Source organism: Clavelina lepadiformis, chromosome 2 (assembly GCF_947623445.1).
Source record: "Clavelina lepadiformis chromosome 2, kaClaLepa1.1, whole genome shotgun sequence".
Classification (NCBI taxonomy): domain Eukaryota; kingdom Metazoa; phylum Chordata; class Ascidiacea; order Aplousobranchia; family Clavelinidae; genus Clavelina; species Clavelina lepadiformis.
This window is the reverse complement of record NC_135241.1, coordinates 13494178-13511740: the sequence shown is the minus strand read 5'-3', so window position 1 is coordinate 13511740 and position 17563 is coordinate 13494178. Positions and strand designations below refer to the sequence as shown.

The 17563-nt window shown below is 33.1% G+C and overlaps 1 protein-coding gene across 1 annotated transcript; it reads left to right on the top strand.

The window, feature by feature from the left end:
- The first annotated feature begins 242 nt into the window (after window positions 1-242).
- On the top strand, window positions 243-17255 carry LOC143445277 (stabilizer of axonemal microtubules 1-like). Its single transcript, XM_076944248.1, has 6 exons — window positions 243-386; window positions 828-998; window positions 11290-11492; window positions 14826-14929; window positions 15306-15885; window positions 16154-17255. The coding sequence occupies exons 1-6, from the start codon at window positions 370-372 to the stop codon at window positions 16378-16380; spliced, it is 1302 nt and encodes a 433-aa protein (XP_076800363.1). The 5' UTR covers window positions 243-369; the 3' UTR covers window positions 16381-17255.
- Window positions 17256-17563: the final 308 nt, after the last annotated feature.

The following is a 17563-nucleotide window of genomic DNA, read 5'->3' as shown; positions in this document are numbered from 1 at the left end:
AACGTAATAGCAAGAAGAGACTGGTAAGAGATAACTCGTACTGCACATACAATAACAGGGAAGCAATCGATTACGTCACGCAGTGTTATGCTTCGCTGATTCGATAGATGAGAATTCCATGTCGTACACAATCTTATATTACATTAATTCATAATATTATCACATACTATATACTAATATATATACTATAATATAATCAATAAGTTAATTTACTGGTAACATAACTGTGTTTTTCTATTTAGATACATACATGTATGCAAAGAAGTTTTGTTTAGCACATGTTAAACTGAATGCAATAGCTTAAAAGCATGGGTAATTTGCTTTCATGTAGTTTCTGAACTTTAATTTTATCAATACAAGGCATAAAGAATGAAGCACCAAAAATGGTAAGCATGCAAATCCTGCTGCGTACATACACTTGTTTGAAAAAATTAATTAGTTCTAACATTTTGATCTATTTGTAGTTGGCAAAAAGAAAAAGGTTATGAACAAAAGTTTAAACCTTGATATCTCACAATTTGGATAAATGAAAGTAACTTATTTTGGTCTCTTCACTGTCAAAGTAATAACTTTCCACTGTATTTCAATGTTTGGCTTGATTCTTTGTTTTTTTTCATAATAGTTATTTATTACATTAAGATTTCAATAGATATAAAAATGTATGTACTTGTTATTGTCTTTCTATTTTCAGTAAACAAAGAGCTATTAGAGGTAATGGTGAAATAATGTTTTATGATGTTTGGAAGGTTGTGACATATACATTGATTAAAATTCTTAGTTTTGGTTGAGGTAATTTGGTTCAAATTTCAATTATGCTTTTCCTAAAGGTGGAATAGACCATCTTCCTTTGGGTTTCTCAATTATGGGCATAAAGGAACATCCTCTTCAGAATATATTGAAACTTACAAATATAGACCAGTGTTACCACGAGAATCATGCAAGCCTAATGTTCCAACCTTAACCTCATCTACCCATATGTCTAATAAAACAACATTCCGGTAAATTCTTTGCACATTTTGTTAAATTTTATAAAATTATCTTTGTTTGTTTTATCATTTTTAAAAGAAGTACAGTAGATTCCGCTTAATAAATCCACTTTGCTTTAGGACAGAATTTTACATTGAAAAATAGCCGGTTAACAAATCCAAAATTCACTTTATAAATCCGTTTCATAATGATTTTTGTGAGAAAAATTTAACATAATCTCAATCTAAAGTATGTCAATCGATACAATATGTCAATTTCAATGAATCGAATGTTTTCAAACTGGGATTACAGGTTGTTGTGTGTAACACTGCAGTATTAACGAGTTATACTAGTGTTGCGTAGCAATGCAGTATTGTCCCATATAGATAAGTAGAGGACCATCTTAGAGTGGCCTTCCTGCCCAAACGAACCAAGCTGGATCAGTTTTTTGAATTGCTTGCTGATAAACAAATATTGTGCAATGTACTATATGAAAGTATGTGTGCTTCTTTTTGTATAGTGTACTCATTTCTATTGTGACGGACAATAAATCCACTGCTTATTAAATCCAAAATTGATTAGGGCGGAGGTGAATTTATTAAGCGGATTCTACTGTATACCATTCAATGATAATTATGAACTGACTTGTGCAAAATGTATTCTTATCTTCATTTTCACAAAATTTTCCTTAGTTGAGTTAAATTTGTTACACTAAGATACTTACATCGATTGTAGGGTTTGGGCACAAGTTGATCAATTCTTCTTGTCTATATATATATATATATATGTTTGTATTATACTTTTTTATTATGTTCTTTTGTTGTATAAATAAAATAAGGTCATTCCATGAAATCTTGTCAAAATTGGCAAAGAATTAAAGTTGATTTGCCCATCAAACTGATGCAGGTCGCAGTCTAGTAGAATACTAATTTCACTTGAATGCTGCTACAGCTTTTTCAGCCTGTATGAAGTTAATTCCTACAGATCAAATTATGAAATAAATTAAAAAAAAACTAAATCACACAAATACTTCTCTAAATATTTAAGATATGAATTGCTGCAAGGTAAGTTCTGTTGAGGTGAATGTTCTTGTGACGTTGGTTTTGTGTAATTATTTTGTTCCATTTATTATTGTAACATTTAATTTTTGCGCATAAGATTGCCTTGCTTTTTGCTTAATTTGTCATAGAGTCTGGTACGACAGACTTCAATGATCGCAAGGCCTTTTGTCGTCCTACGCCAAGCAACTGTTAATTTTTGTTAATTTGTTATTTATTATTCAAATGGTGAAAAATAAATTAATCGTTTAAGGTTATTTAATACTGTAGAGCTCGCATAAGTCACCGAATATCACTTGGTTATGACTGAGATCCCATTATTTTCTGTATTATAAAGTTCGGCTAACTTGCTTTTTTGCCTAACTCGCTGCCGGTTTTGCTAATTATATGCAAAATAATTCACCTAAGTTAGTCTGACATGTAATAGTTTTGCCAGTGTGCTTACACTGCAAACTTTTAATCTGCAACAATTACATTATAGTTGTTTCTCCTTGCTGTCTACATGCTTGATCATGCTACGATCTACATGCTACGATCAAATGACCAGTTGCGGTCATTTTGAAATCATAAAGCTGTCCTCACCAAAAGCGAGTAATGTAAAGTATCTTAATTGATTTAACACTCTAAGTATTTCCACAACTTTTTTTCTGATTCTACCACAGAGTTTCTCGGTAATACTCCCAGTTCCGTCACATTAATTCAGTTCAAAACATATCCTCAAACTCTGAAATACATTGTAATCTTGCTTCCACTTGTACTTCCTCTGTCACACCAAACTAGTCTTCAATACATTCGAACAAGGCCTAAGAAAAATGTAAACCAAGTTGAGGACTTTACACTTACGGGTATCTTCTCATTTGTCTCGAGCAAGTAAGACCTTAGAAATTACTTGCAGGAAAAAAGTATACTTACCTAGTTCATTCCCACGTTGATTCTGCTATGCGATGATAGAATAATACTCAGGCAGACTATTTCATTTTGGAGAAAAATTCCTTGCTAAACTGGATACTAATGTAATATACTGAATGCAGTTTTTCTAAAAATAAAAAAGGATTGTTTGAATACATCTTCAAAGATAAGTTGTAATACAGTTTGCTCCAGGCTTAAATTAATTCATTTTTAAAGTTTCGTCCCAAAACATTCTCAATTAGTGATTTAGCTTAGATTAAAATGCACAATCGGTGTTAAAAGAAATTAGTCAGTCAAACTATACGTAATGGTAACAATTAACATAACACATAATGGTAACAATTAACATAACAAGTAGGCTTCATAGTCTAAAAACATTCTTTGGATTATTTCCAAAAATTGATGAAAGTTTAGTGATCTGTCTCATGTTTTATCACATATATCAAGGTATTGAGCACATAATATGGGCCAATTCAGTTTGGTTTTAATGAATACTGTTGATCTGGCAGTAAAGTTTTATTTGGTAAGGATTTTTCTATATTCAAGAAACTAATAAAGTTTATACTTTGGACCTACAATAAATCATCTGCAAAAACAGTAAACATTGTTTTTCAGTCCTTATCTATTAATCATGTCAATAAGAAAAAATTGTGCTTTCTGTGAAAAACTGTTCGTCTGTTGTCCGCAAACTTATTAATAATAGACCGTTTATCATCGCTGAAGTCATACAATATCAGTAGTAAGTGTAACATTGAACTTCATTTTAACAACGTTGTATACGTAAGTATGTCAGTAAGTTTTAAACAAAGTTTACCATTTGGCAAAAATATTTTTATTGACCTACATATCAATATTCTATATTACCTCAAATGCTTCTAGGTTTTGGCCAACTTCTAACCCGTTGATGTGCCCTTCCGCTTAACTACAACACCTGGGTATTTAGGCCCAATACCATTGCCACACAAGACAAAATTGAGATCGCAAAAAGTGTGAACAGTAGTTTGAAAAGTGGTCAAATGTATACGCAGTTTGGCTGTTGTAATCTGCATTTGTTGTCCTAATAAATTCCCCAATACCTCTTCTTAAAACATCATGAAAACAGTCCATAAATATGAATGCAGGATTTCAAAAAACCATTAAGTACCGGTCTTGCATGCATTTTGGATTATCTGTTTTAGGATGCATTTTTTGACAGAAATTGAAAACTTTAATAACCTAAAAGACAAAAAACTACTTGCCCAATGAGCAAGCAATATTTTTTCCTTAATTTACTTGCCCAGTGCAATTTTTAGTTGTCTAGGTTGACAGTAAAATCGTATCATATGTAGTATATATTATCTATCTCAGATCATAAGCACTTTGTCGGTCTATCTATTTCTTGAATGGAATGATCAAAAGTGATATTTGCGAACTTTACATCTATCCCGTTATAAATTTTGAGCTTGTTCTGCAAAATTTGAATGAGAATGGTGTAATGTGACATTTCCCAGTTTTTTTGCCTAACAGACAGGTTTTAATAAGAAGATTTTCAGAGTCATAACCAAGTCACCAAACTCAAGTCGCATGTCAAGTCATTTATCGTTTAAGAGTCAAGTCCAAGTCTTTTGGAAGAATTGAGTCAAGTCAAGTTAATTAATATCTGAAGCCAAGCCACATACAGAACGCAAAAACACCGTTTCTGTCAATGAGAAATGTTTAAAATCTTGAAAATGAAAATTTGATCCATTTTGTGGGATCTAAAACGAATTAATTCAAGAGCATAATTTCTTATAACGGTTTAATCACACTGTCAGTTGCGGTTACCCTGGTTAGGAGAAAATTATATTTACGGTTAAAGCTAACTTTTCTCTTCTTTGCTGTATCTGCCTCTGTATTATTTTTATTTATTCCTTTCCAACTTACACCAAATTTATTCTTAAAGTGAGAGGCAAATCCAAAAACAAGTTGACAATAAATAAAAAGTAGTTGTCAGTAAATAAACTGCATTGCTACTAATATGAAGTCGATAAGCAGTTATTGCCATAAATAAACGGCAAAAATGCAAATTCATCGCTTAATTGTAACTTAGATGGCAGCTCTTTTTATGTTACAACAAAAGAAAAAAATAGGAATGACTCAGGTATTTGGATCAAATTTAAATAGTATGTTTCGTGTGGACAATGAGTTAATCATAATAGGTATAATTGAAGCATACTTAACTGTATAACCGGAACATTTTGTGTTAGATAACCCTAAACTAGCTTACCGCTGGTGTATTTGTACTGGTTAATGCAGATGCTAACTTATGGCACAGTTCAGTCTTGGCTGTTGGTGCAAACCCAGGTCGATACTGTTAACTGTGGTGAAACAAGCATGCTTTGCCAGTTCATATACTGTCATCTGTGACATTTCTATGGTGAAAATAACCATTACTTGCTACTAATCACCCATCTATGAAGACGTATTTCATCCAAAATGTGTTGGCTAGACCAGGGCTTCCCAAACTGGGGGTCGCGACCCCTTGCGGGGTACTGGTCGGTACTGGTATGTGGAATTTTTAGAGTCAATACATTAAGGTTTTGAAATGTATGTTATTTAAAATTTCATTTTGATTAAAATCTAATGCCAATTTTAGTGCCTTTTTTCTTTTTTTAATCTACAAATATATAATAAACTCGCAAAGAGTGAGTTCACATATTTTTTGGCGTGAAGTAACCTTCAGCAGGGTCATGATATTGATAAAAATTGCACTTGCAACAAGTTTCACTGTATAAAAAGTATCAGCAAAGTACCAAACTACTTTTTTGAAATAGTAACAACTACCAGAATTGTCTGTATGTTTTTTGCCAATTACTGGTACTGTTACCGACGGCCCTTTCAAAGTACCAACTGCCAACCTCTGGCTGTACTTCAAATGCTTTCACCTGTGCCCCGACTCTGTCGCAACAAAATTTGCTTCTAAGGTAAAGTGTTTAGTCTCCTTGTTGCCCCTATTCGATTGCAACACAGTCACACATAATTTTGTCTGATTTCATTTGATTATTGCACCACAGTCATTTAACAGTGACAGGAGATAGCAATCTGTACTCGGAAAAAATTGCAAGGTGAAACAAAATGTTCCTATCAATATTTTCACTAACAATGTTTAAAACAAAAAATGACTTTGTTTTCAGATGGTTAAAAATTAACTTTTTATTGACTTTATAACTTCAGTAATATTGGCCCTACAAGCATAAAACTTTATCTTCATTTTCTTTTACCACCCTAAATTGACTTTATTGAAAAAAGCTTGCGCCAACAAATAAAATATTTGGTGATTACCACCAGGGTTTTTTTTAAGGTTTGGTTTGGGTGACCGCTAAGTAGTTTTAAGAGACCGCAAGTGTTTCATTTAAATACCAAAAATAGCCATATTTGCAAGTCCAAATTTTGGGAAACCGCTGGAGAAATTTGGGGGACCGTTTCGGTCCCCCAAAACACCTTAAAAAAAACACTGATTACCACCAAATACCAGTTATTATGTAAAATTGTTTTTCAATTGTGTCATATTAATTACTTTTGGCGCAAAAGCTAACTCAGATGTGGTACCATTAGACTAAATCATATTTATAAGTCAAATTAGTTTGTTTGTCTAAATTTCTCTTTAAAGTAAACAACACTTGCCAAAAGTCTAGTGTGTTGAAATATGGTGGGAAAATTAATCTACAAAAAGGAATTGCTACAGGAAATGATGACCATTTCTTATGCGTATACCGCCAGGCAGGCTCTTATGATGACAGTTGACCTCTAGATGGAAATGTGTGTCAATTTGTGAATTCCCATAGAGCTGTTACTTATCACAAGTTATATTAATTATATATATCCTTGAAACTTTTCATGATACAAACAACAGTGTCAGATTGAAGTGAATAATGTATTGATGGAATGACCCTAGAGTTTGTCAGTAGTAACTTATTATTATGCTAATATGCTTGTTAAATGTTATTTTTACAGCAAAAATTCCCTAAGGCCAATTTTCGAGGTTTAGCTAATATATTGCAGTTGTTTGTCCAGAAGTAGAAAATGTAGTTTTTAGTAAAAACAACTTTTTATTTATAATGCAACCGTGACGCGACACCTGATCGAAAGACACTTTATCGAACGACACTTAATCGAACGACAGTTTATCGAAAGACACTTAATCGAACGACAGCTGATCGAAACGACACCTGATCGAAACGACAGTTGATCGAACGACACTTTATCGAACCAACAGTTGATCAAACGACACTTTATCGAACCGACAGCTGATCAAAGCGACAGTTGATCGAATCGACTGTTGCTTCTCCCGCACACAGTCATAGCAAAACGTGGCGTACCGTTGCATTGTTTGCTATAGAAAATTAAAATTTGGTGACTTTTCATAAAAAATGTTCAGCTATCTGTCCATGTTTGTTTGATAAAGTTGGATTTTGTAATTTTTGAGATATTGTGATATTTATATAATTTTGCTCCCTCTCCGCATTGAAGCGTATTACTCATTTACGCACCAATAACTTGACTAACTATTCTTTTTCGTTCTCTTTTCACAGCGGGGGCGCGGCGTAACAAGAAGAATTTATAGAAATGTGTCACTTTTAGAAATACCTAATTTACACTAAATTCACTTTCTTTAGTTTTACAATTATGATGTATACAGGAAGTCAGATGATGTTTCTACTAACCTGTAATAATCTCATCAGTCTACGACGCATAGGTTTCTAGGTTACTCTCGTACTTAGTAATTCTCGTGCGTATTCTTGTGATATCTTATTAATATGTGGGCGGGCCGGCCGCCATGCGAAATCGTACACTTTATGATACAAATATAAAATATAGATATAAAATATAAATCGTCAACTTTATGATATATACATCACAATTCATTAATGCACACCATTACAAAGACCGCACATCACAATGGCTCATTGTTTCAATGTTTGAGAAACACGCAAAAATCTTGCTTGAACTGTCGGTTCGATAAAGTGTCGTTCGATCAGCTGTCGGTTCGATAAAGTGTCGTTCGATCAACTGTCGGCTCGATTAACTGTCGTTCGATAAAGTGTCTTTCGATCATCTGTCGTTTCGATCAGGTGTCGTTCGATAAAGTGTCTTTCGATAAAGTGTCTTTCGATAAGGTGTCATAGTACCAATGCAACAACAACATAAAACATATGACTCCCTGTATACTTATAAGGCAGTTTATGTAATTGAAAATTCACCAACATCCAGCTTGCTATGTGGGTGTATGCTTGAACCAATGTGATACTTTGCTAAATTCGCTTGGCTTCTATTCTGTGCTAGGACCTAACATATGTTTAACATCACATTTCAGCAATAATCTTTAACAGCTTATAATAAAATTATGTACACGCGAAAAAAATCATGAATATAAAACAATTACATTTCCTTTACCCCATGAAATTAGCACCTCATGTGTTTGTTTTGATTTGCGTTTTATGGGTTTTTTACAATTTGGATTATTGACCTGACAGCGACAAATAGTAATTTAAGTCTTGAATAGATTTGAATTGTTTTAATAATTTAAACTAAGCTATGATGCTTTGCTGTCTTTAAAAAAGTACTTTACACAGCAACAGCTTGAGGGTGAATAAAAATTGACTACAATAGGATCTGGTTATTTCACAATTCATTAATCCAATATTATCACTATCCCACTGTACAGATCTTCGCCCATCTATCTTAGCACATAGCATCTCTTTTTTTTATTCGGGAAACCTTGCCTAATCAACACCATGCTCTAGGGATAAAAAGTTTTAGATTATTGAAATTCCGATACATGCGTGTAATCAGAATAGTAACCAAAATTGGGAAATGAATAATTTTTGTAGAATTTTCGATTTCTCAGCCTTCGTTTTGGGTTTCTTAAAAGTGACTGATTACTATTTTGTTTTGCTTTGCTATTTTAATTAACAGGCCTCGTGTTAATTTAAAGCATATTTTAGGATGCTTTTCTCTGTTCCCACATGTCACTATTTCGTTGGGCTGACTTCAGCCGTGGTTTTAAACCATCTCTGGAAGGGAAGGTAGATGTTTCAAATAAAATTCTTCTACCAAAATTGCCTGGTCTCAAAAGGCAGGTAATTTTCAAGCTGTAAAATGTAGTTAGGTTAAGATTAGCTTACCCCAGCACATGCTCTAGTCAAACCAAGAAGTAACAGTTTTAGATTCGGTTTTTAAAAATTTGATGTTTTTAAATACACTTTCGTAAGTGTGTTAACTGCAAGTCATACACTAAGTGCTTTTTTCTAGGTCAGAGGTACCAGAAGTTGTAAAGCCATATCACACTATTGTTGTGCCTTGGCAGGCTTAAACACAAATCATCAAATTTTTTATGTCAAACTTTCTGCTTTAAAGTCTTGGCTGATGGTATATCTACACGGTTGTAATATATAGTTCCTTGCTGACATATTCTAACATATATATTTCCTTTGACAGTTAAACAAGAAAATCTGATTGAACTAACCTCCAACCGCTTTAATTACACAATTAGATTCAATTACGTCAAGGGTAATTGCGAGATTGATTGAGGGCCTCAAAAACTGCTTGTGTGGGTCAGACTTTGGGCAGCCCTGTTTAAGTAATGGCTTTCAGAAACAAAACTAAACCATCAAAAAACATTTTCCTTGATTCAAAAAAAAAATGATGCTCAACTGGTCATTGAATTCTTTAATGAACCAACGCTGGGTGAGCTTTGTCAAGGCAGATTACAATAACAAAGAATAAAAATTAAATTTTGAAAACTGCAAAAGATAAAATTAGCTGGATACGAGCAATAACTTAGAAAAGATAATGGTGTATGGTATTATGTCGTAAGAAATGCAAAATTACATAACAAAGCAAAGGTAAAATGACACAGTTAAAGGCAAATAAATACATATAACAAGTTTAAATAAAATATTGCGAGTGTTTAGGTGACAATAGTGTGTCCTTTGTGTTGTTTATTGCATTCTGTTTCAAGTTAATATAAAACGATTCCATGAATTTTCTTTTCCAGTAGTCTGATTCCAAATTAAACACATGAGCATTCTCCTAATCTATTATGTGTTTACTCAAAGAACTCCATTAATATCGTTTTATTTCATCTATATAAGTACCATTACAGCTTTTACATGAAATTTCCTAAATGGCACCTTGTCTGTTTCCCTCTGATATAGGATTTTTGGGAGAGGAAAGGATGTTTCCAATCTTCAAAGCCGGTTTCAAAGCAGTCTTGATTTTATGATCACCTAAAATTTGTTTTAGCTTTTCGGCGAGGAGGAGGATATGTGAAAGCACAAAAAAACCTTAGGATGTTTTGGAATTGAAGTTTGTTAATAAATAGCCATTTAATCGTGTGGAATCTTTCACAACCTTCCTTTCCACCTTTATTGGTGGTCGAAAGTGAATTTGCTCGGTGTAAGAGAGTTTTCAGCACCGAGCGTTTGCGCTGTAGTTACGACATTTAAAAGTTAAGATGTCTGTTGCTATGAGTAGGTTTCTCATAGACGTTTGAGGTAAGCAGACCTAACTTATTTTGGGAAATATATGAATCTAAAAAAGCTATTGAACAATTGTCTTCTTTTCCTAACTTGAATTTTATAGAGGTTTCCATAGAGTCAAGGTGTGGGTGAAAGCTCTCAAGATCTTCTACTTTTAAAATCACGAAGGAGTCATTTCCATTTTTTGGGTTGGTGAAAAAATGTCGAAATGGCTCTGTTCTCTGCGTTTTCCATAACTAAGTTTGCAATAACCATTAACTCAGGCGATCCCACGGCAGTACTATGTTGGCCCTACCATTTGCAAAATTTTATTGAAACTTGTTGTATGTGTTTGTCTACCTTTGTTTGTGCTTCGTTGTACCTTTGCTTTATTATGTAATTTTGCATATGTTTCGTAATAATACCATACATCAAAGTCGTTTCTTAGTTATTGCTCATATCGAGGTAATTTTATCTGTTTTAGTCTTTTAAATTTAATTGTAATTCCCTATTATTGGAATCTTCCCTAACGAATCTTACCCACATGGGTTTGCCGTTTCAATTCAATCACCAGTCAAGCATCTTTTGTTGTTGAAATTATGCTTGGTGACCAACGTAGTAGTTTGCTGGTATGTTAATTTCCAAGATTTCAGCCTAAAAATTTTTGTTATTAACAAAGCTTATAATAACTAATACATCTACCTCTCTTTGACATGGTTCTCTGTGAGAACAGTGCAAGTTACTAAACAGTGCAAGTTAAATATTACTTTACCAGAACATTCATTTTCAGTTTTTAGTTACCAGTATTGACAACAAATATTTTGGTTACATGATACTGATATTTAATAATTTACATGTTTATCATCTATGCATTATAGAAATGACTATATTACTCATCCATTAAGCAAGCATGAGCCACCTCCTAAGGCTTTCTATGTTCCACCAAGTACAAGTATGCAAGGAGCCAGTACCTACACACAAGATTATCCTGGACACGGGGTTTGTCTCAGGGAGTTTTATGGCCAGAAGGAAGTTAGAAGACTGCCAATTGAAAAATTTGATGCAAATCCAACTTACTTAAGTAAGACCAAAATCTTTTTACTTAAATGTATAATTTTTTGCCACATTGTATAAAATGATGTGAAAGAGTTTATAACCCATCTTGTATATTGGTCTTGAATTTTCTTGGCAAAGGACTAAAGGTGTAATCGATTATAACTTCGTTTTACCAGCAGCTATTAGTTTAAACTATCAATCAGTTATCAAACTTATTTCATGCTTCTCAAAAATCAGTGCAGGAGCGACATAAAACAGCAAACTTGGCTTCCACATTGACACATAATTGTCAGCACTCTAGCTGAGTGGTTAGATAACTGGGCTTGCAATGATGTGGCCTGTGTTTGATACCCACTGGCACTATTGTTGTAATACAATTTGGCAAAGAATTAATGATGCTTGCTCTTATTCAGTGGTCCTGATGAACAATTCTAAATTTGGGCAATACAAAATAAAGATGTGTTTATCCCTCGTAACTTGTGCAATGGCTAGCTAAGTAACTAAGGCTTAATCGATAAGAAATCATCGCTGCGTTTAAATGCTGCAAAAACTTTCCTCAGTCTGAAGAGAAAGATGATGACACTACCAACTAAATCCTCCTCGGTACCCCATTCTCACAATACATACATTTTATTTTTCCAAAATCAAATTTTTTTTATTATTGGCTACACCATATCAGTTCTTTAATCATAAAAATATAGTGTATTAACTGTTGTAATACTTGCAAATTATTTGTACGGCAATAATCCAAGGTTCAAGTGATGCGTCACTACGGTAGACTGAGACACTTTTATGGAATCGCAAGTACAATGTGAAGCGCATTCACCATAGTAGACATTTTATTGAGGACTTAAAAATGCAATTAATTACTGTAACATCTTCAATACAGTTTTTCACTTCTTAACCTAGTCTAGTCCTAAATGCATACTCTCATACGTAAATTGATTTCACTGTGAAATTTTTTGAATTTCGATAATACAGATATCTTGCTATGGTGATATTTTTCAATGAAACAAAATAGTCCGGATTATCGAGGTCTGACTGTATTTTATTTTTATACAAGAGCAAAACAAGCTTTTTAATAAAAGGTCAGGTAGCATGGGTCAGAATCATCACAATTGTCACACATATTCTTTTGCTTATCAACTTGTTATCGTATCCTTACCTTGTCAGTAAGTCGATGGAGGTCAAGAGTATTAATTCACACTTGAGTTGAGGTAATTTTATTCATAATAATTAGGGCGATTATTTTTTGACTTGTCAAAAAAAGTCAAAAATTTGTCAAATTTACAGCGTTAGGTCAAAAATTGTCAAAATTGTTTACAAAGTCAAAATTTTTTACCAAGTCAAAATTGTTTACAAACTGCATTATCGTGGTGTCATAGAGGTTGCACTGTAGGCGAACTTGTCATTTTACATTGTACAACTTGTACCCTACTTTATACTGTTGTAAATGGCCCATTGTCTACTTATTGTGAATCAGCTCTTGCTTGGGTTTTGCTTTAGATACTTCATGTATCTTTAGTTTAGACAAATGTATTGAACAGTTTTTATTGTGTCTTAGTTGCAGTATTTTGGCAGTGATTTATAATTAGCTCATTTCCCTTTTTAGAATAGGCTAGGTCTGTGTTCAGATTTTTGCACTTCTTTACTACAATAAATTTTAACTTTTTGTACAATAATGCGCAATTTAACTACTTGAGTTCTTCATACGTCAAAAAAAAGTTTTTTAATGTCAAAATTTGTCAAAATTTTCAATTTTTAGGTCAAAAACTTTTGTTTTGTAAGTCAAAAAATAATCGATTGTTAGTCATTAGCATTTTGGTAATAAAGTTTTATTTGAATGATTTTACGATTTGTGTTTAGTAAATGGTTGATTATTATTATTTGATGTTTGAGTACCTGATACAAAAATATAACCAATGTTTTCATAATAAACTTGTTGTTAGCATAAACTGTAAGCGCTTTCCCTATGGTGTGATAATCTTAATCTTCGGATTGAGGAAAGTCTTTGCATGACCATGGGCATGTTTTTTTAAATCCAATGATTATTTCTCATCACTTGAATTCTGGTTACTGAGCTAGCTTTTTTGGGCCAGTCCCAAGGGCATTACAACGATATAGCGCCATTCGGTTTCGAACTCGAAACTTGGGCCTTACCTGTTGCAAGGATACCGCTCAAACCAACTGACTACCATGTGTAAGGCCCGGGTTTCGAGTTTGAAATTGAATGGCGCTATATCGTTGTAATGCTCTTGGGGAAGGCATAAATGACACTTACTCCTGTTCAGTGGACCTGGTGGACAGTTTTAAATTTGGGAAATACTATATAAATGAAAAATGTGTGCCATACCTATTGGGCCGTACCTATTGCAAAACTAGCGCTCAAGCCAACTGGCTACCATGTGTAACAATTACTTAAACAATGTGTACTGTAAAATTACGAATTAAAATAACAAAACTGTTAGAAAGGTTACAGCTTACAGATGTTGCAATATTGATTTATTCGTCAAAAACCCCGATGTTATTCAAACTAATTTACCTAAACTTTCAATAATAACTGATTATTTAATTTAGTAATACATGATTTTTGTGTAAGTCCTACATTTGTATATAAAAATAATCCACAAAGTCTAATTAAAATTTAACTAAGCCAAGTAAATTAACAATTTACAATTTACTCGATTACCTGATAAATGGGTAGATGTAAACCTAAACTTGCTTACTAACAATGGCAAACGCAAATACAACATTACTTATGTCGAATTTGGTGAAAAATGATGGCCTAGCTTGATTAGTGATAACCTTTCTTAAAATGAAGGTCACAGTTTGCCAAACAATTTTTGGTTTCAATCGCTATTTAAAGACTGTTATTTTTTATTTTTTGAAACAAAAGCAAATGTTTTAGATCATGTTATAAGAGAAATTTGACAGTCTTTAGATGAAATTTTATTGTTTTGGGCTGATAGCAAATAATTTAGTGATTCATCTGTGGCATCATACCACTACATGGTATTCGTGTTTGCAAAAACTCAAATAGTATAACATTATGCAACAATACTGTATTTACTTGATTAAAATCCACATGTAATGGTACAGTAAGATGCACTGAAACATTAAGAACCATATTGGTAATGTATTCTCTATTTGCAACAAAAATTTCGGTTTGATAAAACAATACATGCCACAAAAATGATGATAACAAAAACTTTGTAATCACCAATTTACCATCAAAGAAATGAGTTACGTAAACACATTGTCATGACTTTATAGCATTATAATGTTTCATCAGGCATTTGAAAATTATTTTAATCTTGAAGTTGATGACAAAAATATTTGATTAGAGCTATCAATTTAGGTGATTACAAAAAATGGGCTCTTCCACCTCGTATACAACATAGACCTAATAACAAATACGAAAAACCATCTGTTTCAATGGAACAGTCATCCACTTCTCAGCGAGTAAGTAATGGTACTACGTGAGTTATTGTATTGTAATGTTCTTTTTTCACCATTGACTGTGGAAAGTAAAGAGTTGTAAGAGTTAAATATATAGTTGCTCTTTTTGTAGTTAAATTTGCTGTGGATGAAAGAATAATAAACCAAACTTTTCTGTGAAACATATTATGTTTAAAAGTTCTTTCCACCAAAACTGCTGTACAGCTTTCCATAATTAGATTAAAATATATATTTCATTTCAAATCATTTTGCATAATAATTCATTTTCTCTAAATCTACTCTTATGCCGGAAAAATGATCTGTGTAAGCTCATCAGTAGTGTTACTAGTAGGTAAAACTAACAAGAAATTATTACCTTGTCTTTTTGTATTTCTAAAAGGATTACAGATACCAGTTTGCTCCTCCTCGGGAATCTGCACAGCCTTCTGTAAAGGCAATGCAGTCAAACGAGCCGTTACAAAGTCATACAGAGCATAGCACAAGTTTTATTCCTCATGAGATAAAGTGCAGAAGTGTTACAGAAAAAGAGAAATACGTAATGCCAGAAGTTCCTATGGCATTGATCACGACGTTTCAAACGGACTATACAGGAGCAAAGTCTTTGCCAGCTGAAACCATGCGTCCAGTACAAACAAGCATGGTTTCAAATTGTCCTTTAGCATCATCTTCAGAATTTCGTGATAATTTTGTGGCTTGGCCCACTGTTTCACGCAAACCCAATGCTGCACTTACTTATGAGAAGCCAAAGGGGAATATAGATTTTCAAACAACACAGAGGCTTAATTTTAGCTCTCCTAATATTAATTTAAAACCAACAACTACAAAGCAGTCATTTACCTACAGACCTCCAGACGTACCACTTGATTGTGCTACTCAATATAATAATAGCTTTAAAAAGTGGAATTTGGAAAGCACTTCTCCACGAATGAGGCAAAAACTTCAAGATGGAACCACATTAGGTAGTATTTTTTGCTGTAATATTAGTTTGAGAAATTAAATTACCTTTTTCATTGATTTGTGTGGCAAATCTTGAAAAATGTTTTGTACTGACACAAGCAGGTGTTAAGATAATTTAAAACAAAGGAATTGGCTTGCAGAAAATTTAATTCTGCCCAACTTTCATTAATGTATGTGCAAAATTTAACCCAATCCAATTCATATATTTTGCTTACTTGTAAGTAAAATACAGTTTGAACAAACATGTTAGTTATTATGATAACAATTTAGGTGGCAAGTTTGAAGGGCAATCAACAATGAAAGAACATTTTGTCCATCACCAAAATCTTAAGCATGTGCAATCTTGTAAGCCAACTGATAAAGGTTTCTCAAGTCATTCTCCTTTAGATGATGACACTATATACAAAGTTAGCTATGTTCCACAATCAATGAAGGAAGTGGAAAGATATCCCACACCTGATTGGTTAAAACAGCGTGAAATTGTACAGCCACACTAATCTTAGAGTCATCAAAAATAGTTATACTTCATTCCTAAATGTTGTGATAGCTATTGCTAATGAAAAGATACTCTTTTGCTAGGTTGCAAAGCAGACACACTGTGCTTATATGGAACACATATAATTATAATCAATGTATGATTCATTTTTAAAATACCAAGCTGAAATCTTTAAACGTTCATGCAATTTAAATTCTTTCATACCTTTAAAAATATTGTTCTTGTGTATGTTTGATTACATTCTACACTATGTGTTGTTCTCTTTTATTTCCAAATACTTTTTGTTCAACAATGTGAACTTCAAGATTCAAGGGAATTAGAATCATACATAGACACAGAATAAAAAATTTTGTTGGTCAAGAGATAGTAACGCAAAAATTCAAATTTCAATGTAATTCTGTTTTATTGGGGTGTTTTTAAAATGTAGGTTAGTTTAGTTGTACCATTGATAAATTAGGGATATTTTGACATACAGGCATCCAAAATATGGACATGCAAATGCATGTTGAATTGATTAGTGTTATTTCCATACTTACAATCAACTAGTAAGCTATGCTTTTCATTTATTTTGGATACAATTTTGTGTATCATGTGGGAGTATTCTATTTTTGAAATTGAACTCTCTTACACTGCATGACGCAATAAACTGTGTGCTTACTTTTTCCATTTCTGCATAAATGATGTACTGTATTTAGTATTGTTAATCATGTGGCAGCCAAGGTGCTACCACGCCATGATCATGTTTTCATTTGGACATATCACTGGAAATTTTGTCTGCCTTGATTACTGCTATGCGTGGTTTTTTCTCGTTATATATATATGGTGCGTACCTTTTGTTCGGGCATATGAGATCAACAATACAAGTTGGGTTTTAGAGTTGGAATTGTTTAGAAGTAAGCTGCACTCGGGACAGCTCGTGTTCATTGCGAAGAAACGCAACCTTCATTACTAGTTATCACGGAGTCATAACTTTTGGAGCGTAGCATTGGTGACCCCCTTAAATGCATTGAAAAACGGTTTCTGCATGAAATTTCTGTAGAAGATGCCGCTCACGTGTCACAGTTACGATATTTTAAGAAAAAGTTGGACTACTTAACGCAAAGCTGGAATGTTTGCACAGCGTAGTCAACAAGCAAGTAGCGCAATTGCAAGAATTACGACCGAAGACTTTGCTGCGCGACGAA

Excerpts from the sequence above, each read along its gene's own strand:
- LOC143445277 (XM_076944248.1), top strand. Across the intron at positions 11,493-14,825 it reads TGCAAATCCAACTTACTTAA|GTGATTACAAAAAATGGGCT; the intron begins GTAAGACCAAAA and ends CTATCAATTTAG. Across the intron at positions 15,886-16,153 it reads TCAAGATGGAACCACATTAG|GTGGCAAGTTTGAAGGGCAA; the intron begins GTAGTATTTTTT and ends ATAACAATTTAG.